Below are 23,413 nucleotides of genomic sequence, written 5' to 3' on the forward strand. Positions count from 1 at the left end.
ATTTTTATTAATTCTATTGAAATATTTGTTATTCATGTTGAATCTGAGTATGTGATTTTTTTTTTTTTTGGCCAGAATTGAAGATTGGAATGGTTTTTCTATTTCCATTATGCTCTATTTTTTTCGTCTACATTTGATATTTGTGCATTTGTATTTCAAACAGTGCAGAATATTGAGTATCCCTGTAAAAATAGATTAAGCTGCCTCTATAATTACAATCTCAGAAACGAAAATGAAGATTTCAGATTCCTAAACAATACCAATCTTGTTAAAATTGCTATTTTTAATATATATCATGAATAATTGTACATTTATATCTTGCAATTTTGTACAAGAATACACTGATTTGAGGTCTTTTTTTTTTGGGGGGGGGATCTAATTAATGATAAAGGATGTTAAGAAGGGACACTCTGGTCTTGATCAAACCCCTGTGCAAGCATTCTAGTACTTGTTCAAGATGTTCAATGCTCAACTCCAATTTCCTCAAGTCGGTTTGCATATTGTCAGTGCCCATGTTACTAGATTTCTTTGTTTTTTGGTCAAGTAAGATTAGCAACACAGTATCCACCTTCTCAAATTCATTACTTCCCGTAGCTTCTTCGGCGGAGGCTACATGTTTGGAGCGCATCAAGTTAGAAACCAAGGTCCAGCTGCTAATCTTTAATTGTGCCTTCAATCCAGATATGTAGAACAGCAACGATTGGAGTGTGGTGAGAGTTTCACCTTGAATCTGTCTTGACATTTCTACCATGGCCGTGGTGTCATTGACTTTATCTGATAGTGAGCAGGAATATTTAGTCTTCAATACTTTCAAGACCTTGTGAATCATCTTCTTTGCCTTCTTCCTTGAGGCTAAGTACTCTCCAACCTCCTTTGCAAGCTCACATCCATCAGCCCGTCTTCTTCGCAACATCGATTGAAGGTCTTGTATGTGTTGTTTGGCCTGTGACAACACATCTTCAGCAGTGCCACACACATCAAGTAGCAAAAGGAGTCCATCTAGCAACTCATCAGCCCATTTTTCATTGCATCCTAGGGATAAGGCTTGTTGTGTCTGCGGCAATAACAAAAACTTATCAAAAAAATCAAACAGATCTCCAAGGCCACTGAGTTTGCAGTTGATTGCTGACAATGACAAAGAGGTACTATCAATAGGCCTTAACCGTAAAAGATGCTCTTGTATTTGAGGAACTGTGGGGTGTGATCAAGAGGGCAAGCTTATAGAACGAGAGTTTGAAGAAGTCATTTTTCCTTTTCTGCCTCTGAGAGACTTCAATGTTCAATGTAGTTGTAGATTCTTCCTTATCATCTGCATATTATAAATGAGGTGAGTTATGAGGAATCTCACTCTCATCTAACATCAAATATTTTCTGGATTCGGGTTTAAATGCAATCTCAGCAACGTCAATGCAATGTCCCCTCACCAGGTTCCCAACCCAGCTAACCACCCATATATTTTGAACTTACAGATTTACTTGTATTATGTGCACGAATGGCTTGTCTTGTTATGAAAGAAAAGACAAACTTGTTACTAATATTTTATTGTTGTGAATGTCAGATTTGGGCGTGCAGATTAAATTATACTCTTGGGCTAACTACCAATAGATTAGGCACCTTCTCAGGCATATACCTTCCAATGGGACAGGAAAGCTGGCTAGCCATACAAATGGGGGGTTCTCATCCATACTTAGCCAATGAAACAATGAGCTGCACCATCTCCGCAACTTCTGCCATCTCTGCTCAAGTACAAACATACATGCAAGTGAAAATTGTGGACACCTGACATTTGAATCTGATCAAATTTTTATTAAAACATGATTAACAGGATGCAAATACTCATATTTTTATGTCTTTGCATTATAGAGGGAAAGGGTGAAAGCTGCCAACATTAAGTGATCTGAATATGTTGTATTGTCCCCTTGAAACAAAACCTGCCAGCCCATTTCTTCATCAAATTTCAACATTTTTTTTTTGAATTAACCATATGAACCTCATTCACATTTTATGTGTTTAATGAGACAAGCACAATCTTTTCAGCTGCGATATGGAATCCCTGTGTGGCTTTGGACTCAAATTCTGTAGATCTGGTCATACCAATCACCCTGTAACCTAATTCTGTTCAGAAGAGATCATGCAATAGGGCAGGATAAAAAAAATTCAGACATTAACAAAAAAAAGAAAACTAGAAGCATATTGTAGAATTTATAAAATTGGAAATGATTTCATATTTCTAAAGTTATGTTTAGGTTATGCAATTAAATTTCAATTAGGGCCGCAGAGTTAAGTATGAAATTAATTCGTGTCTCCAGTTTTTTTTTTTTTTAACAAAGGAGGCCACAACATGGGTATAGGAGAAAGGGTTGCAACCTGCAGGTATTTAGATTTGAATTTCAAACCTGTTGGATATCTGATTGTATAAATCAACAAAGCTAAATTTCGGATTCTTGGATGCTTGACTGCGTTTGCAACCTTCGTCCACATAAGGTTCACTTTACTGGTCTATTGATAATTTCCAAGAAATTATAATTGTGGATCATACAAATTGGGAATCAGGGCTGCAGCTATCAGTACGTTAAGACACCAAGCGGTAGTTTGGGTTATGGGCTGTGCCCGTAGCTGTAGCATGTAGGTGATACAATGCAACCGTGCTCCTTGCAAACTTGAATTCTGAAAGTTAGATTCAAAGAAGGTCATAACCCTAATGAGGAATGAGTGCCTGTCCTTATGAAGGAGAATTGGCGACACTTTTAGCAATAAATCATGAAATTTGAAATAGGATCCGAATGCCTTTGGTTAAATTCTGAACCATTAGGTTAGGTAAACTCTCATGTCATGATAAAATCAATCTTTCCATCGAAAAATTTTAATTGATATTTTGAATTTGATTAAATTAACATTTTAATGTATTAAATAACAAAGAAAGATGTAGATTTGTTCATGAATACTATATCCATTAATTATCAGATCATGTATACATGTATTTTTGAGCCATATACAAGGATTGTAGAACAAAATTGTGGATTTTTTTTTTTTTTTTTTGGATGCTATCTGTTATAATTTTCTGCAGCTAATGGCTGAGGATATTGAGAATAGAAACTCTTGTTTTGATCAAAAGCCTAAGCAGGCACTCCACTCCATCTTCAAGATCTTGAATGCTTGACTCCAATTTCTTCAACTCAATTTGTGCATTCTCAATGCTCATGTTACTATATTTCCTAGTTTTGTGACGAATGAGAGTGCAAAAAACTGCATCCACTTTCTCAAATTCATTGGTTTTTGAAGCTTCACCCTTGCATGTTATGCGTTTGGAGTGCATCAACTTGGACACCAAAGACCAGTTGGTAGATTTTGGTTGCATCGTTGTCCCACCGATATAGGACAGGAGAGATTCAAACACTGCGATGGTAATTCCTTCTACCTCTCTTAACATACTAAATGTAGCTTCAAATCTCTCAGAGATTTGTTTATTAACTTCTTTGCTTTCTTCCTTGAGGCTAAATATGCCTTAGCTTCATTTACGAACCTGGCATCATCTCCTCTTCTTCTTCTCACAACTGATTGAAGTTCTTGGGTATCTTCCTTGGCCTGCAATAAAGCATCCTTGGCCACACCACACACATCCAAGAGCCTGAGAGACCCTTTCAACAAATCATTAACCTATTGATCATTGCAATGTTGGGCTATGGATTTTTGTGTGAGAGGCAATTGAAGCAAACTATCAACCAATTCATACAGATCTCTAGGGTCACTTAGTTTTTGGCCGATTGACGGAGATGATGAAGAGGCGGCTTCATTGAATTTTAGCCTACACAAATGCTTCTCTAATTGAGGAATAACTGGATGAGAACTAGAAGGCAAGCTGTTTGAACGAGCATGGAAATTGGATTTTTGGTTCAAAGCCGAAGAAGCCATCCTTTTGTCTAGATCAAAAGGCTAAAGGCTTCGATGAACAATTTGATGAACTCAATGCACATTTCCCCTCAAGCTCTGATCATATACATTGGCAATCGGGAGACAGAAGGAATCTCATCTGCAACCTCATCGAGTCCTAACTGATCCTGATCTGGATCTCAACATTTTGCTGCCGATGTTTGCTCAATGTCTCCACCCCACCCAACTTACTACACACAACAAACTAATCTTTTTCAAATTCTGAAATCAGTTTAATTATATACAACATGATGAGCTAACACGTTTTTTTTTAACAGAAATGATGCCTAATTATTGTGCAAGAGTGGCACTGAGACCCCTGTCCCCTCTCATGCAACAAACTACCATCTTCCTGTTCAATCCGTTTTGTATAGTTGCGCAGATTTAATAAATTTTCCAGAAAGTGTAATTGCAGATCAAACATCTACTCAATATTTGGTCATGCAAAAATGATCCTACATATCAGGCTGAGAAATGCCTTATGGGGTACAAGATTCCAGTGCCACTCGTGCTAAATTTTGAATAATTTCTATTCAGAAAACAACCACAAGAAAATACAGGTTGCAGATAAGAGAAAAACAGGACTGCAATGCCGCTCGTGCAAACTTGAAATTTGGAATTAGGAGGAAAAACAAAGATAATTAAATGCACATTCTTTGCTATTTCATACAATTTCAGTTTTGAAATTCAATTTCAAGCTCAGCTTTGTACACAAAACTTTGAGGGGAGTAGAATCAATACTAAATTTTCTTCTCATGATCTTTTCATACCTCGTTGCTTCTTTTCTTCAAGTTCAGCAGCTTCATTCAACATGTCTACGCATCCTTATGCATGTCTAGTTTGGCAAGGGCAACTGACTGCATGTAGAAGACCGTGGGCCACTTAGGCTTCTCAAATTGCGCCCGCATTGCGTCTGCAAGGGCAACATTTGGTTGATCACAAAATAGATAGCTCAGACTCCGCCGAACATAAACAGTCGGGTAGACCTTGGTTCCAGCATCTATAAACTGCATAGAAAGAAAAAGTAACCATAAGGCTTCCTCCCAACTCAAGAGGTTTAATAATAGTTTAGGTTTGTTTAACATTTGTCTCTCATTACAGCATGAGTATTAGTCGGATGCTCAAGAGAGTCAACTTATAGCATGTAACTTCAATTACATAAAAGGTCATTTTGGTCAGGAATAGCTGCTTGATACTATGATAACTGATCTGTGGTAAACACAAATTTACAATATCAATTGTCCCAGAACTATTGGAATGTCAAAACAATAAATTAGCAAGATAGCATCATGGACAAATTCTCTACCAAAGAACATAAACTTCTAGACACGTTAAAAGTCTTAAAGTTAAACCTGGGAATAGCAGTCAATGGCGGTTTTAAAATCTTTATTACAGAATGCATGGTCCCCTCGCTTCATAACCTTAAGCATATCTCTCATCAGCTGGATCCAATCTTCGAAAGATAACTGAAGCAATCCGCAATTATATAGACTTCTTAGCAAAAGACTAGAGAAAATGGATTGAAGGATACACTCAAATGTGTTATTCACCTCATTTGTCCTTTCATCATCCTTGTAGTGATTCATCACTAATATCCGATGAATTGCAATGAGGTCAAGTCGTGAACAGGTCTCACCCATCGGTGAAAGTGGAGCTTCCTCATACTTTGAGATTCCATGCACGACATAAGATGGAACCTGCAAACCGGGAGATACAATAATCAGAATCTAAAAAGAAAAACATGCACTTCTGATCTTCAAAACCAAGCCACCAGGTAACAAATGTAATGTAATTGACTCCATATCATTTTTTAACTTTTGGACAGTTCAAGGTAACGGTAGCAAAGGTGAAGCATGTGTAGAAGCATTGATACAGTAAGACCTTTAAGTATCTGCGACGACTCTGATATGGCACATCATTTTCTTTATCAGATCTAGGGGCATTCAGTGATTTTAATTACTGCAGAAACCATACATGTGAAAAGTTTTCAACTCTTAACTAAAGGGAATAGATGGAACCTCCTGGTCCCAAATCTTTGGCTCACCAATAAAGAAAGAATAAATGAGTATGAAATTGAATAGGTAAAAGCAGCAAAGTTCTTTACATCAGGTTCGGTTTGCAATGGAGCGTGGCAACAAGGTCCTTCGTGCTGGGCCGCTCCCTGGGTTCATATTGCAAACATTGAGAGGCAAGGCCAACAGCCACAGTTGCCTCCTCCACTGTAGAAAAATTTCCCTCTAAATTTGAATCATGAGAAGAGTGAAGTTTTTACCTCCGATCATATGGAGTGCCTGCAAACATGCACAGCAATCAATATAAAACCAAAGTATGTATCCTTTAAGATGAATACTGTCTTGTACTAGAACAGGTAAAGACATAAGACAAGCTGCTCTTGAAATGGAATAGTGAAGTTTGGTAGGTACAAGATTTCAAAACTAATCAGAAACTGTAAATTACAGTAGAGCATTTAAACCTCATGAACTCAATTTGAAAAGCAAGTTATCGTTCAAATGCCCATAAGATAACTACAGAATACTATTTCTGCATCCCCTTTACCCCAAATGTAAGCCAATTAAATCCACTTACATGATTAGGAGGGATGCGCTTCCCACTTAGCAAATCAAGAAGAACAGTGCCAAAGCTGTAAATAACGATTTCAGGGGTGACTCTCCCTACAATATACAAAATTGTGGCAATGACAAAGAAGCATAAGTTCGACAAATTTCAGTGAAAAGAGAAAACAGTTCTCATACATCATATAACAGTACAAAATAGTTCAGCACAATACAATGACAGATAAACAAGTAATCAAACATATAGAAATGATTTTTACATGCTATAGTAGAAAGATCGGAACAACTCAACTTATCTTTGCAAACACCAATAACCAATTAACAAATTAACACCAGAATCCATTTACATAAAAGCCTGGCCTGCATTCCCTGTTCGTATGATCTATGAAAAATACTAACCAAGTTTTTGCCTCAGAAACTGAGAAACAAACAAAGATCTCTAGAAGTTGCAACAGTGACTGTTGATACAACAGGAAGTCTGCCAAAGTTGGTAACCTAAAATCATTCATATAGTTTACTCAAACTTGTTTGAAGAACATCAGAATGAAACACAAAGGAAGAGAAGTCTTTTACTGGGAAAACATGCAAGAAATTGAAGCAAACTAATGGATGTGAGATACACCAATTACATAGAGTAACATTAGTGAGAACCAGAGGAAATTCCAGAGATGAGTAACAGGTAAATCCCTTTATATTTGGACAAGAAGAAGAATAAAGTAAGTATTTTAGGAAAGTAAAAAGTAACCACTAGAAATAAATCAACTAGCAAAGTAATAATCATTTCTTAGATACTCAGGAGGTCTGTAGGCAACATTAGTTCTACTATAACTTTGCCCATCCCAGCTATTTTTCATCAGGCCGAAACAGGAAAGACGTGGATCACCATCCTACAAAATCCAATATAAAGACATCAATTACTGCCCTAACTGATAGTTATTATTTTTCATAATAAGCAACCCTAAATTCAAGAGACCAATACCTCATCAAAAATAACTCTGTATGCATTTAAATCATGGTATAATGGACGGCCCTCACTACTAGAATGTCTAAAGCTTCAGCAATGCAGAAACCTACTGTTAAACGCGTTGCCCACTCAATGGTTTGATTTTCCCCTGTATAATGTGAACAAATACTAAAATTTAGTCTGTGATAAACAGAAATGTCCAGGTATATTATAAACCGAGAAATATTTAACTAACAAAACAAAAACAATCAAAGAATATTATCGCGAATATCATCACGTATATCAAACTTACAAAGAAAAATCTACCTGTAACACATACTATAAGTTCCGTACAGATTACAGGAACTCAATAAATTAGCAAGAAATTAAAACAAAATTGAAACACACGAGATTTATAGTACACTCTCAACCTGAGAGATTTACAGTTATTTGTTGCGCCTGAAGCAATAATCATAACAATACAGAAGCAATAGACAACAATCAATAATCAAATGCGCAGGAAAAATAAAGCACACCAAGATTTACGTGGAAAACCCTCTAGTATAGAGGAAAAAAAACCACGGGCCACCAGAAAAATCTTCACTATCAAATAATAGTTATACAAAGTTCTTCTCTAGCTAAAACTAGAGCTAATCAACAACTAGAGAAACAATTGGAGAAATCTCACCAAATAAGTGACTCAACAAATACACCATGGATTTGTTCCTAGAGAGCTTCAAACCCGATCTTCACCGTTCAGAATGTATAACTCTGAATCATAAACCTCCTGACAAGGTTCCAACTCAATCGAACCACGGATCGACTTTCGTTTAACCAACTCTCCCTTCTCATTTTTCTCTCTCTGCTTTTCCTGGCTTTTCTTCTTTCTCTGCTTGGTTGTCGACACACACATAAAACAACCCCACCTCTTTTTTATTAAGTAGCTAGGGCTCTGTATAAAATAAAAGATCAAGGCCCATGGCCTTTACTTGGTCCAAAACCACTTACATGGGACTGGACCCCATTTTCCTAACAATCTCCCCCTCCAGCCCCATTAGGAGGAGATTCATCACCATAGCAGTTTCATTTGGAACTTACCTTGGCCAGGGAACTCATTCCGGCCAAGTTACTGCAAAGCTCAAGTTTTTCCCTGGGAAGTATCTTAGTCAACATATCTGCCACATTTTTATCAGTATGGACTTTCTTCAATAGCATCTGCTGTTCTTCAATCACTGAACGTAACCAATGATATCTAACATCAATGTGCTTTGTTCTAGCATGGTACATGGTATTCTTACTCAAATCTAAAGCACTCTGGCTATCACAAAATACCACATACTCTTTCTGATTCAACCCTAATTCAAGAAGAAAACGTTTCATCCAAAGCATTTCTTTACATGCTTCAGTTGCTGCAATATACTCAGCCTCTGTAGTTGACAAAGCAACACACTTCTGCAACTTAGACTGCCAAGATACAGCTCCTCCTGCAAAAGTGAACAAATATCCTAAAGTAGATTTCCTACCATCAAGATCGCCTGCCATGTCAGCATCAGTAAACCCTTCTAGAACTGGTTGTGAAACTCCATAAGTCAAGCACATTTTTGAGGTACCCCTCAAATATCTAAAAATCCATTTCACTGCTTCCCAGTGAACCTTTCTTGGATTAGAAAAAAATCTGCTCACTACACCAACTGCATGAGCAATGTCAGGCCTTGTACAAACCATAAGATACATTAAAGAACCGACTGCAGAAGAATAAGGAATACTAGACATAGCTAGTTGCTCTTCCTTAGACACTGGACAAGATTTCTTACTTAGGTGAAAATGGTTGGCAAGTGAACTACTAACTGATTTAGCATGTTACATGTTGAATCTACCAAGCACTCGTTCAACATACTTTTCCTATGACAACCACAGCTTTCCAGCTCTCCTATCCCGGATAATGTCTATACCAAGAATCTGCTTTGCTGGACCTAAATCTTTCATATCAAAAGACTTAGACAATTGTTCTTTCAACCTGCAAACCATACTAGCATCTTGTCCTACAATCAACATATCATCAACATATAATAATAGGATAATGAAGTTACCATTAGGGAATTGTTTAATATACACACAAGAATCCGTTGCTGTTCTTTTATAGCTATGACTCACCATAAAAGAATCAAATTTTTTGTACCACTGTCACGGAGCTTGTTTCAAGCCATACAAGTTTTTCTTCAATTTGCAAACTAAGTGCTCTTTCCCTTTCACTTCAAAACCCTCAGGCTGATTCATATAAATATCCTTCTGCAAATCACCATGCAAAAATACAGTTTTAACATCAAGTTGCTCAAGCTCAAGATTCAAACTAGCTGCCAATCCCAGTACCACTCGAATAGAACTCATTTTTACAACTGGAGCAAAAATCTCATCAAAATCGATGCCTGGTTTCTGAGAAAAACCTTTTACTACCAATCGAGCTTTGTACCTCACTAGTTTGTCACCATCCTTTTTCAACTTGAACACCCATTTATTCTTTAATGGCCTCTTCCCTGTTGGAAGTTTAACAAGATCATAAGTACCATTCTTTCACAATGACTCCATCTCTTCTTTCATTGCTTTTAACTAGTGCTCTCTATCCGGAGTAGCCTGCACATCTTGAAAGCTTTCTGGCTCCCCTTCACTGGTAACTAAAATAAAATTTAAACTTGGATACCTGGTAGATGGCCTGCGCTCTCTAGTAGATCTCCTAGGCTGAGACTCTACATCACTTGATGCCGAAGGTAGCTCCCCCTGCTCAACACTCTCAGGTAGAGAGGATTGCTCCCCCTGCTCAAAACTATAGCATCTGGCTCATCACCAACTGTAGCTGGCTCATCCATATCCCCAAGTTCTGTTTCTGGCTCATTTTCACCATCTGTGGCTCTTTCCTGTGAAATCTCTGTCGGTGTTGAAACATCACACTCAACAGTAACTCGTGTAGTCTTCTCATTTTTCTCAAGGTCTGCTATGGTTTCTTTTTCATGAAAGACCACATCTCTGCTTCTGACTGTCTTTCTCTTTACTGGATCCCATACCCTGTAGCCAAATTACTCATCACTATATCCTACAAACACACACTGTGTAGCTTTACTGTCAAGCTTTGATCTCTGCTCCTTCGGCACATGCATGAATGCTTTACACCCAAAAATTTTCAAGTGAGAGTATGAAGCATCTTTTCCTGTCCACACTCTTTCTGGAATGTCAAAGCCCAAAGGAACTGATGGTGACCTGTTAAGTAAATAACAAGCTGTGTTGACTGCTTCACCCCAGAATGGCTTTGGTAATTTTGCCATCCTCAACATACATCTGACTTTTTCCACAATGGTGCGATTCATTCTTTCAGCTATATCATTATGCTGCGGTGTTTCAGGTTCTGTCCTCTCATGCCTGATCCCATGCTTTGAGCAATACTCTTCAAAGCTTTTAGATGTGTATTCCCCACCATTATCAGTTCTAATACACTTCAAGGGTAACCCTGTCATCATTTCAACCATGGCATGAAATTTTTGAAAATACTACAGTACCTGACTTTTATATTTCAACATATACACCCAAGTCTTACGTGAAGCATCATCAATAAAAGTAACAAAATATCTGCTACCACCTAATGACTCAACCTCAATGGGACCACATACGTCAGAATAAATTAATTTCAATCTATTTTCTTTTCTCTGAAAACTTTTACGAAAAGAAACTCTATGATGCTTATCAAACAAACAATAATCACATGAATCGAGATACATACCTTTGGTCAAGGGAATGAGAGAGTGCCTTGCCAAAACCTGTAACCTTTTTTCACTCATGTGTGCCAGCCTCTTGTGCCACAAGTTTGCTGAAGCATCATTTTCAACGGTATTTACTTGGTTACCGTTCAATTGCATCCATGTCTTATACATTGTGCAGCATAGTTTTCCCCTTGCAACTACCATAGATCCTTTGAGAAGCTTCCACTGTCCATTCTTTTGTCGGCTTTCATATCCCTCCTTATCAAGGACATTAATAGCAAGCAAGTTCATTCTCATATCTGAAATGTGTCTGACATCCCTTAAAGTCAACATGCAGCCTGTACTAGTTTGTACACTAATATCACCAATCCCAACAATCTGCGACACACTCTTGTTTCCCATCTTGGTACAACCAAAGTCTCCTGCTTTGTAAGTTGTAAACAACTCTCTCTTAGGAACACAATGATATGCCGCTCCTGTGTCAACTATCCACTCAATGCCGGGATCACTAACATGATTACAATCACCATGTGTACAAATCAAAGTAACTGAATCACTATCTGAATTCACTGCTGCAACATTGCCATCATCTGAACTCTTGCCTTTCTCATCTTTTCGCTCTTGCTTCAAGATTCTACAATTTTGTTTTATATGACCCACCTTACCACAATGGAAACACTTCACTTTACCTCTAGATTTGGATCTATGTTTAGACTTACCACGGCCTTTTGAGTCCTGACCTCTGTCGATGTTTCTACCCCTGTTCTCTGTGACCAGAGCTTGATTCCCAGGGTCTACATCTTTTCGCCTCGCTTCTTCATTAAGCATACTGTCCTTTACCATCTCCAATGTCACCTTATAATCAGGAGCTGAATTAAGAACAGTCACAACTAGAGTATTCCAGCTGTCTGGCAATGAACCCAAAAGAAATAATGCCTTCATTTCATCATCCATTTTAAGCTCCATAGTAGTCATCCGATTAAATATATCTTAAAAATCACTCAAGTGCTCTGTAACAGATCGTCCATCCCTGTATTGTAAAGTTGCAATCTTTTTAACAAGCATAACTTTATTCATACATGTTTTTCTCTCATACAATGCTGCCAATTTTTCCCAAACAATGTGAGCATCTGACTCCTGCGCTACATGATGGAACACGCTGATATCAACCCATTTTCTGATTGTAGCCAGCGTCTTTCTACCTAGCTTCTTTCAGCTTTCATCTTTCATATCTGTTGGTTTAGCCGAATCACCCAATACTGGCTCATACAAATCTTTACAGTATAGATAATCCTCCATCATAGGCTTCCAAATTGAATAATTCGATGCTGTCAATTTTATCATGGAACCTGTATCACCCTCTATGATCTCAAACAGAATTTACTTCTATCCTAGGATGCTTCTGTATCGATGTTTCAAAATAACCCTCGCTCTGATACCACTTGTTGCGCCTGAAGCAATAATCACAACAATACAGAAGCAATAGACAACAATCAATAATCAAATGCGCAGGAAAAATAAAGCACACCAAGATTTACGTGGAAAACCCTCCAGTGTAGAGGAAAAAAAACCACGGGCCACCAGAAAAATCTTCACTATCAAATAATAGTTATACAAAGTTCTTCTCTAGCTAAAACTAGAGCTAATCAACAACTAGAGAAACAATTGGAGAAATCTCACCAAATAAGTGACTCAACAAATACACCCTGGATTTGTTCCTAGAGAGCTTCAAACCCGATCTTCACCGTTCAGAATGTATAACTCTGAATCATAAACCTCCTGACAAGGTTCCAACTCAATCGGACCACGGATCGACTTCCGTTTAACCAACTCTCCCTTCTCCTTTTTCTCTCTTTGCTTTTCCTGGCTTTTCTTCTTTCTCTGCTTGGTTGTCGACACACACATAAAACAACCCCACCTCTTTTTTATTAAGTAGCTAGGGCTCTGTATAAAATAAAAGATCAAGGCCCATGGTCTTTACTTGGTCCAAAACCACTTACATGGGACTGGACCCCATTTTCCTAACATTATTCACTCTCAACATGAGAATAGCTACGTCCATTTTGCAACCACTACAGAATTTCACTATGAAGAAAAAGAGATTACAAAGCATGATTTCGCAAACCTTAAACTAACAGTCCTTTAAATATAAGGGCAATCAAATTATATATGTGACATAACTAAGTCCATCCGCATATTTATTCTTCGGAAGAAAAGTTAGTCAGGATAATAACTAGGTTTCACACGTCTTAACATGAGCAAGAAATTAAAAAATGGAACAATAAAAAACATTTAAAAAAAAGATAAGGATTTCTTCAAGTTAAAAGAGAATTAGAACAGACAATGAAACAAATGCTTAGCAAAGTATCATTAATCATGTACTCAGCAACAAGCAGCCTTTCACCTTCATCACAGCAGTACCCTATCAAATTTGCCAGCCTCCTGTGTCTCAACTTCCCTACTCCCCATGCTTCCTCCTAACCAAATCCACAAAACCGCACTTCAAATATCTCACTAAAAACCCAAAAAAAGCAATAAACCAAATAATAATAATAATAACAATAACAACACCGCAAACTGTTTAGCGTCAGGCCAAGCAGTCTTAGCAAACTTCTTAATAGCGATCCATTTCCGGTTTTGTAAACGACCTTTATAAACAAGGTTAGGAGCTTTTTCCCTGCTTTCAGAAACTATGTCATCTGAACTGAAATTATTGGTGGCTGCTTTGAGGTCAGCCAAAGAGAACTCCGAAAAAGAAGGGACTCCGTTAGCAGCAAACGGGTAGGGTCCAACAGCCGAACCTGAATGGTTATGGTTGCATGACTCCTGTTGTTGTTGCTAAGTCTGGTCGTTTTCTGAACCTGATTGGTTATGGTTGCATGGCTTCTGTTGTTGTTGCTGAGTCTGGTCGTTTTCTGGGTGGGTCTCTGTTAGAGAATATGATTCACAACAACCCATAATTCAGTTTTTTTTTTCTTTTTTCAGTTTGATTGAAGCTTTCTTTTACTTTTCAGAACAGAATCATGCGACAAAGAAAGACATGGGTTTTTGTTTCAGGTTTTTTCCTGTCTTTGGGGCGATGCTACTCTGCTAGCTAGCTTTCCTACTACAATGTTAAATTTGTTCGGCCATAAATGAGTTAATCATTTTCAACCCTAAGACAGTGATCTTTATAGTTGTAGTCACTGTTCTACGTACTTCCCGGTCTATGGAAAAACTGGGCAAAATTTTTTATTAAAAATAATTTAATAAAAATTTAAATGGGAAATTACAATTGAAAAATTGAAAAATATTGTTATATAGATCAAACTAATTTGTTATCAGGTATCTTTATTTTATTTAAATAAAAATATTATATAAATTAATATTATTTAATCATTTACACGTTTAAAATATATGTAAAATATAAATAATATAATTAAGATATCAAATTATAATAAAAATAAAATTTTAAATTAAAAATTTTTAAAATACACTACAAATAATATTAGAAGAAGAAAAAACATCCCAAAAATATTGTAAATAATATTATTAAATACACTAAAATATTAACATAAAAACTAAAAGTCTTATCACTTCAAATTAATTTTGTTTAATTTACATCATCTCCAACTTCTCTTGTCTATGAATTAAAAAATTATTTTTACTTAATTGTTCAAAAATAAATTTGAAAGTGTTAATTATTATGATAAAGCTTGAACAAACTCTTCAAGGTTGTGAAGGAATCACTGTATGTGGGTATGGAAAAACTCCATATTTACTTTGTGGATTCTTAAAGTAAGTTTAAGCATAGAACAACTTTTAAATTATCATATTATAATCAGATTATATATGGTATTAGACGCTGGTAGTGTAAATTCTTCAGTTCAATTAGTTATGCTTTACCTGATTCTTGTTTGTGTTTTTATTCCTTAATATAGAAAGAAAAGAAAGAACACATAAAAGTGGAGAACAATGACAAAAAAATCAAATTGATGTTAATGAATTAAGATATCAAGGAATCATTTATAAATTATGAGGAGATTAAATTTGTTTTTTTTTAAATAATAAAAGATTATCATGAAATTTATTAAGATAAAATTATATTTGATATTTTTAAATTTTAAAAAAATATATATCTAAATCATTAAAAAAATAATTTTAAAAATATATTATTGCCCTTATTATTTTAAAATAAAAATAAGTAGTGCATATTTATCATGAAATTTTAATGAGAGTTTTAAAAATAAATTATTTAATTTCTATATATGTTTGCTTTGACCACTCTTGAGGTCATTTTTTGTTTTTGTCCAATAATGTCTATTATATGTTCATCTAATTTCCTTTTATTTTCATAACTCAATAAGAGCTTATGTATACACTTTGATTTAAATTAATAAAAAAAATCTTTAATTAAATCTCATCTTGTGTGACTGTAATTCAACTCAATATATATTAGTTTTATTTGATTGATTTATCTATTACTAATTTTTAGTATGAAAATATATTATGTTGAAAATATTTGATTGTATTTATAATTTTTATTTATAATACTACCTTTAAGATACATCTAAAGGTATATTTGATAGATAAAGATGATTTTTTTTTCAATAGAAAGAAAAACTTTGAATAATTAAAAATTTTTCAAATAAATATATCTTAAAAGATTTAGATAACAAATGATTTTTTAAATATTTTTACTTAATCCATAAATAAAAATAAGAATTAATTTTACTTATTTAAATAAAATCTTACCCAAAAAATAATTTTATCTATTTAATTATTTTAAATCTAAATTGGTTTTTCATTTAAATTTTGGATAATTCAATAATGTGTGAAATATATATTTTTTATAAACAATATAAAATTAGAAAATATCTTATGTGTTATTATGAAGAGAAATTTTAGAAATTTTTTTATGTGTCCAAAAGAAAAATTATCCACATAAGCATATACATCAACAAATCTTATTAGGTAATCATGTATGTTATTATATATATGATGTGTAAATTTTTAAAAAATAATAATCAAATTTAATTTTTTTTAGATGAAAAATTATCAAATACACTGATAGTGAAGCTTTTTAACTCCACAAGTAGGGTTAAAATGGTGACAAGTCTCTTATATATATTTTAAAAAGTTTAAAAAAATTAATTTACAAAAAAGGTTACACATGTATCACCATTTTAACCTCACTTATACAGTTAAAAAAAAAACTCATTATCAGTGTATCAAATAATTTTTCTTTTTAAATAGATATTTTTAGTAAAAATTTTAAAATAGTTTTTACCGTTAAATAAGTACTCATCAAATTTAAATTAAAACAATATTTTTAATTTTTTTTAATATATTATTGATTTTTCATTGAACTCTATCAATTTACTAACTTTGATTTTCAATTTTAATTTTTATTAAACAATTTTTAATAAAAAATTTTACAAAACTCAATTAAAAATTTTTATTCAAGTCTTTTTCCCGAGCAATTAATCAAAAGCTTATGAAGTTAAATTATATTCATTATTGTTCTTTGTTTTGGTTGGACTATTATTTTACAAGACACCTATTATTGAACTATTTTCATGTAATTCTCCTCAATTTGTTTTTAGATACTTAAACGAGTCATTGTTTGGCTCTAATTGGGTTTAATGAGAATATAAGAAGAGATTAAGCATATATTCTCCACCAAGCAAGAAAAATTATGCTACATGGTTCAGATCTTTTAAAAATATATCATCATTAATTTTTTATAAGTAATTTGATCTCAATTTTTAAAAAAATTATTACATAGAAAATTGAATACAATGCTATCACTTTTCTTTTTAATTGTTAAAAAAAAAAAATTTATCTATTCAAATTTTCAGTATATTCCATTAATTAAAGTAAAAAATTAAGCACAATCAACCAAAGTCTAAAATTATTTAAAAAAAAATCATTAAATTAAAATTCAAATTTGAGAATAAATTATTGTATCAACTACATATAAAAAGCAATCATCGAAATTTATATAAAAAAAAATTTTCTCATGCCATCAAAAAATTAAAAACATGCTCTTATGATATTACTCAAATTTTCCACATATATATAAAAATTTTAATAATGAAAAATTATATTAAATTATAGTACAATGAATAATAAATTAATAAGTAACAAAAAACCTGAAAAAATTATAATTGATGCATCCTCGAAATATCTATTACTAGTACTTCATTTTAAAATATTTCCAATAATTAGGTGTATTATATATTAACTTTAGAGAAGTTCTTGTTACAATGAAGAAGCTAACGTTATAAAAATAATACTCCTTAAAAAATTGTTTGAAGTTGTCCCATAAACAAAAATTGTTAACTTAGTAAAGGTTAGTGGTGAATTCAAGATTGTTTAAATTGTTCACTTATAATATGTATAAAAAGCTGACGATGAATTTTGAAAATGTTTAGAGAAAAAAAATTTTCAATTTTTTTTATTTATTAATTTTTGAAGTGTTTATGAAACAACTTTGAAAATGTTTTAATTTTTTTTAATTTTTTAATTTTTGAAAATATTCATAAATACTCTAAATCTAAAAATAGATCGGGTAAAAGCAATTATAGACAATGTTATTATAAATAAAAACCATATCATAAAACCATTCCTTAAAAATTGTTTCATGTTTAAAACTTGTTGTATGAGTTTTAACTAAAAAAAAAAAAGTACTTATAAAAAATCTTGATACTTCTTTGTTGTTCACTACGTGAAGTATGAAAGGTAAAACAGTTACTCTCTTCGTTTTAAAATATTTGTTATATATTGATTTTTAAGAAATTTAAGAAAATAATTTTGATTTTAATATATTTAATATTAAAATTAAAATTTTTTATAAAATTAAACTTTCATATTTTTTAATGTCAAAAAATAAAATAAAATTTTAAAATGTAATTTTAAAATATATAAAAAAAAGAGTTTAGATTTTTTTTAAAAAATAAAATATAATTTCGAGAGATTTAAAAAAATGACCAAAAAAATTGAAAAAAAGATGAATATTTATAAATATTTAAATAAAAAAGGTTTGTTTTGTCCTTTATTTCTGATTAAGAGTGTAATCAATCGAGTTTGAGCCAATACAGTATTAAACTCGAACTTAAGCTTGATTCCAAATTTAATGCTTGAAACTCGACTTAAACTCGATCGAATTTTTTTTAACTCAAGCTTGATTCAAGATAAAAGTCGAGTTATTCGAATTCGCTTGATTAACACATAAAAATAAGCCCAATTCTTATATTCGACAAAATTTTGATTATTTGTATTTGAGTTTGAACTTGAATTCGAGATATTTTACTAATTAAAATATAAAAACTCGATTAAGCTTGTGAACAACTTAAGTCGGGTATAAGAATGCTAGAACTTGGCTAGATTGATAAGTCAAACTATTCGAGCTCGAGCTCGAGCTCGACTCAATAATAATTAAATCAAATTCAAAGTACTCGAGCTCAAACTTGAATTCGAGATATTTTATCAATTAAAATATATTAAAATATAAAAACTTAATTAAGCTCACGAATAACTTAAGCCGAGTATAAGAATGCTAGAACTTAGCTCGATTGATAAGTCAAGTTATTCGAGCTCGAACTTGATTTGATACTAATTAAATCAAATTCGAGTTTTATTCGAACCAAATCCGAATAATTTGTGAATATTAATCTATCATTTACACACTTATTTTTTATACATAATTTTGTATTATTCACATATGAATTCATTCAACTTGTATTAGGAAGCATTCGTTTATTTATTTTTATTTTTTTAAAAATTAAAAATAAAAATACATTTGGTAGGTTATTTTTGTCTTCTACTTTTAAAAATTGAAAACAAAATTTTAGAAAATTTTGAAAATTTTTTAAAATATAAAAATGATATTTTAGTTTTTTGGAAATAATTTGACACTATTATCTCACAGATACTATTCATAAAAATTATAATTAAATCGTTACAATGATTTACAAATAATATATTAATAAAATAATATTTTTATTATATAAGTATTATATTAATAAATAATATGTTAATAAATAATATTATATTAATAAATAAATAATATTAAATAAATAATACAATATTATTTATTAATATAAAGATATTATATATTTGTAGACACTCAATTTGGTCCAGGCCCGGATCAATTGGGCCTGGTCCAAATGGCTAAGCCCATTTTTATTTTATTTTATTTTTGTTTTTTTTATTTTTATTTTATTTACATTTTTATTATTGTTATTATTTTTTTTATATATTTTTTTCTTTTATTTTTATCTTATGTATTTATTATTTATTTATTTATTACTACATTTATTAATATATATCCTTATTATTATTATTATTATTGTTAATATTTATATATATTTAACTGATTATATGTTATAATTTATCTATTATTTAATTTTAATTTATCTGTTAATTTTTTGGTTTATCTAATTTATTTTCATTAATATTTTTATTTGATTTTTTTTATTTTTTCTGATTTATTCGGCTGAAGATTAGATTGAGATTCAATCAGAGTCCATATTGGATTCAATGATTGAATTTCGATCCAAAGAGGAGTTGAGATTTATCAGAAACTCTTCTGATCAATCCCTATAAAAGGACCTTCAGGATCAAAGGAAAAACACACTGAAAATAGAAAGAAAAAGAGTATTGGTTGAGAGAAAATGAGACATAGAGAAGATTTAAAGGCTAGGAAGGTTTTGGTGCATTTAGAACAGCTCTAGGAATCAGCAGAAATTTTAGAAGAATTTTTGTGATTTTTTTTTCTGAGAATTTTTGGAAAATTCCAGATTTCGGTTGAATTTTTCGATGACTATTCCGGTCAAGTTTGAAGTTTTCAGCCAACTTTCCAGTTTTCAACAACATTTTCAAAAACCGATCAGTTTTTCGGTGAATTTCTGATAAAAAACCCAAATTCTGAAGAAAATTTTCAGAATCTGGTGAATATTCAATCGGAGTTTTTCGGGTATTCTAGAGAGAATGATGAGAAGAGAAAGGAAGAAAGAGAGAGGGAAGAGGCTCGGTCTGTTGAAAAAACAAAAAAATCAGCCTTATATACCCTCTCAAAACGATGCCGTTTCTGCGTTAAGTAACCCAGAGGATCCGCGCGTTTTGTCAAGATCCGACCCGACCCGAACGTCGATCCGATTTCGACCCGCGCGTGATCTGTCTCCCCGAGCCATTAGCCGAGCCGAGCTGACACTTCGAGTCACGTTCTCTGAGTCATTTTTATTCTTTAAGCCGAGTCGAGCCGTTAGCCGAGTCATACCAAAAATTTTTTTATATATATTTTATTTATTTATTTATTTATTTATTTTTATTATTAGATTAAGTTTATTTAATATTCTTTTATTTTTATCTTTATTTTATTTTTATTTTTGTTTTACTTTTCTTTATTTTTTATTATTTATTTTCACTTTATTTTATTTTATTATTTTATTTTCTTTAAATAAAATCTAAAAAAAAATATTTTTATGAAAAAGTTGAAAGTATCAATTTTTCTTGAAAACAAGCTTTCCAAAAAAAATATATATTTAGGGAAAAGTTGAAAGTATCAATTTTTCTTAAGAATAAATTTTCAAAAAAGGGTTTTTTTTTTAGTGTTTTTTTTTTAGGAAAAGTTGAAAGTATCAATTTTTTTTTAAAATAAATTTTCAAAAAAAAAGTGTTTTTTTTTTTAGGAAAAGTTGAAAATATTAATTTTTTTCGAAACTAAAGTTTTCAAAAGAAATATTTTGGAAAAAAGTTGAAAGTATCAATTTTTCCTTGTACAAAAGCAATCATTTTTTTTCTTTTTTATTTCTTTTGAATTTTTTTTAATGTTAAATAATCCGACGATGGAGCCTCTGCAAGTGAAACAATAATTTTTTTGCATACTCTTGAGGTGAGAGAATTTTTTTAATTTTTTGCTAAAAGTATTAGAGTTAATTGAGAATAATTTTCAATAATTAATTACTTGGTAAAATTTTAAGGCTTATTGGATAACATAAAATTAAGTTGGTACCATCTTTTGATGGGCGTTGTGAGTGTGCTATAACCTTCCTCACACGTAACCGAACTTTCGAACCATATTCTGGTTAGTAGACCCGAATCTATTCTTTCAGGAACCCTTAAACTTAGGTGTTCCCTGAAAGGACAGATTCTTTAGGTGGTCAATCGTACCTAGATAAAAAAAGATTGGTAGCGACTCATTCAAGTCCATGTCTAGTGATAGATCTCCGGATCTAGATGTTATGACAGTTTGGCGACTCCACTGGGGACACTGAGAGTCAGGCCAGTAAATAAATTTGTGTTATCCAAAAGCCTAATAAAATTAAATTTTTTTGTATATATGTGTTATTATTCATTCATGTTTATTTATTTTATTAATCATGTCATTCATATGTATGTACATAACATAAGCTCTATACCCGAGCTCCGTCCTTCTAGAAGGGAGTAAAGTACCTATTACTTTCATGAGGTCTAATGCCTCTGCAGTAACTAATAAAATACTCTCACTCAAATTGAACCTTTTTCGCTAGTAGCCTGTAATGAGTGAGGATTAGGGTGCCTTACTAGCTGTGATGGACAATGATGTAAGGAGCAATTTGAGAACCTTTAGACTTTGACCTTAAACCATATATAGTGAACCTTAGAAGTGCCTAACCTATAGATAGAGCCACTATTCTTCCCTTTTAGATTTGACCAGAAGCATGGGGTTCATTCCTCTTTTTCTGTGTGATGTTTAAATTTACTTAGTTATTTATTTATTTATTTTTTCTGGGTGTACTAACCTTTTCTCCCATTCTTCTGCATTGGTTCATGCTCATATCATACAGTTGCATAAAGAACATTTGCTTAAAAGATGATCTTCAACAAATTTTTTCATGGACTCCAATGAACGACTAGTTTATTTTTCATCTGTATTAGCACCTTATGAGACGCCCAACGAAGTAAGGGCCCAGTTAGAAAATATTCATCTAAAGATGAGAGATTGCTTGCCAATTGGGTATGATTCTACTCTGTCTCAAGAAATGTCTATCCTCCATAAATAGAACAATCTAGAGGAGTTGGTTGATATCTGAAAGAAGATGAGCCCGTCAAGACAAGAGTAATTTTACCAGAGACACGATCATATAGCACACCTTCTAGCAGTAGCAGTGGATGATCAATTAATCAGAGTTGCAACATAATTCTGAGATCCTGCATACAAGTGTTTCATCTTCAATGAAGCTGATATGACTTCCACCATTGAAGAATATTCTATTTTACTGGGTTTGCACCTCAAGGCTCCTGACAAGATATATGTCAAAAAACATAAGTCAAGATTTCGTAAAGGTCTGGCTCAACTCATGGGGATAGACAAGAAAGTTATGGATTCTCATACAAAGAAGAAACAAGAACAAGTTTGCCTACCCTAGAAGTTCTTTCATGAGTTTTTGGTGCAATATGCCAATGAAGAACGGGGGTTGATATATTTACCTTGGCTGTATACGGAATGGTGATCTTCTTAAAAGTTTTAGGTTATATTGAGATAGCGGTGGTGGACTTCTTTAAGAGTGTAATCAATGGCTGTAATCCCTCAACGATAATATTAGTAGAGACTATCAGATCTTTGAGTTATTGTCGTCGAAATGAAAGGTGCTTCATAGGTTGCATACAGTTATTATACTTATGGATGAAAAGCCATTTTGAACAGGGAAATGATACTTTCTTGAAGCTTTATATTCGTAATCATGCTCCGATCAAAGAATTTTGTGAAAGTGGGTGGTCAGAACGAAAGTCTAAAAAAGAATGGATAACTTTCCTACAAAGGTTGACCAACGTTAAGGTGAGATGGTTAGCCCCATAGATGAATCATAAGCCTATGTTGTATCAATGTGGGGATAGTACAGTGCTCCCACTTTTGGGTTTATGGGGAGTGACAAATTATTCACCACTCATAGTGAGAAGGTAATTTGGGGGAGAACAGTTCATTTCTATGACTTATAGGCTTCATCAATTAGATTTCTTTTACAATGAGCCTAAAGCATTTCAGAGGATGAATGAGATGATTAAAGCATGGAAAAATCCTTAAAAAGTGAGTTTTGAATCGTTTACTGATAAAGTCACCTCATGGTACTTGGTTTGGAGAACAAAAAAAAGATAAGAAATGGTATTCACTTATGAAATCTCTCAACCACCAACAGAAAAAAAATTTAAAGAGACACTATCAGAATTAGAGCTTGCAACAGAAGAATTTGAGT

At 32.7% G+C, this 23,413-nt stretch overlaps 2 protein-coding genes and 1 pseudogene across 3 annotated transcripts; all 3 read right to left on the reverse strand.

Moving 5' to 3' along the window:
- Nucleotides 1-379: 379 nt before the first annotated feature.
- LOC149518940 (uncharacterized) lies at nucleotides 380-2,694 on the reverse strand. Its single transcript, XM_089760420.1, has 6 exons — nucleotides 2,572-2,694; nucleotides 2,397-2,499; nucleotides 2,021-2,115; nucleotides 1,615-1,736; nucleotides 1,349-1,440; nucleotides 380-1,191 (listed from the first exon to the last, which is right to left on the reverse strand). Exons 1-6 carry the CDS (start codon nucleotides 2,692-2,694, stop codon nucleotides 380-382), a joined length of 1,347 nt encoding a protein of 448 aa, XP_089616546.1.
- On the reverse strand, nucleotides 2,153-3,912 carry LOC111281705 (uncharacterized). The gene is made up of 3 exons (XM_089760421.1): nucleotides 3,734-3,912; nucleotides 3,524-3,628; nucleotides 2,153-3,449 (listed from the first exon to the last, which is right to left on the reverse strand). Exons 1-3 carry the CDS (start codon nucleotides 3,910-3,912, stop codon nucleotides 3,068-3,070), a joined length of 666 nt encoding a protein of 221 aa, XP_089616547.1. The 3' UTR covers nucleotides 2,153-3,067.
- Nucleotides 3,913-4,230: 318 nt separating this feature from the next.
- Nucleotides 4,231-21,973, reverse strand: LOC111281706 (serine/threonine-protein kinase BSK1-like; annotated as a pseudogene). The gene is made up of 9 exons (XR_016342006.1): nucleotides 21,962-21,973; nucleotides 13,767-14,033; nucleotides 13,538-13,672; nucleotides 7,483-7,615; nucleotides 7,286-7,390; nucleotides 6,517-6,606; nucleotides 6,035-6,221; nucleotides 5,283-5,627; nucleotides 4,231-4,937 (listed from the first exon to the last, which is right to left on the reverse strand). The product of XR_016342006.1 is annotated as a serine/threonine-protein kinase BSK1-like (transcript).
- Nucleotides 21,974-23,413: the final 1,440 nt, after the last annotated feature.

Source organism: Durio zibethinus, chromosome 5 (assembly GCF_047325235.1).
Source record: "Durio zibethinus cultivar Kanyao isolate XHJ-2024 chromosome 5, ASM4732523v1, whole genome shotgun sequence".
Classification (NCBI taxonomy): Eukaryota; Viridiplantae; Streptophyta; class Magnoliopsida; order Malvales; family Malvaceae; genus Durio; species Durio zibethinus.

Excerpts from the sequence above, each read along its gene's own strand:
- LOC149518940 (XM_089760420.1), bottom strand. The coding sequence starts at position 2,694 with ATGACCTTCTTTGAATCTAACTTTCAGAATTCAAGTTTGCAAGGAGCA. Across the intron at positions 2,500-2,571 it reads CTACCGCTTGGTGTCTTAAC|ACCAGTAAAGTGAACCTTAT; the intron begins GTACTGATAGCT and ends AATTATCAATAG. Across the intron at positions 2,116-2,396 it reads TACAATCAGATATCCAACAG|AATTAGGTTACAGGGTGATT; the intron begins GTTTGAAATTCA and ends TCTTCTGAACAG.
- LOC111281705 (XM_089760421.1), bottom strand. The coding sequence starts at position 3,912 with ATGGCTTCTTCGGCTTTGAACCAAAAATCCAATTTCCATGCTCGTTCA. Across the intron at positions 3,629-3,733 it reads CTAAGTGACCCTAGAGATCT|GCTCTTGGATGTGTGTGGTG; the intron begins GTATGAATTGGT and ends AGGGTCTCTCAG. Across the intron at positions 3,450-3,523 it reads AGAAGAGGAGATGATGCCAG|ATTTGAAGCTACATTTAGTA; the intron begins GTTCGTAAATGA and ends AATCTCTGAGAG.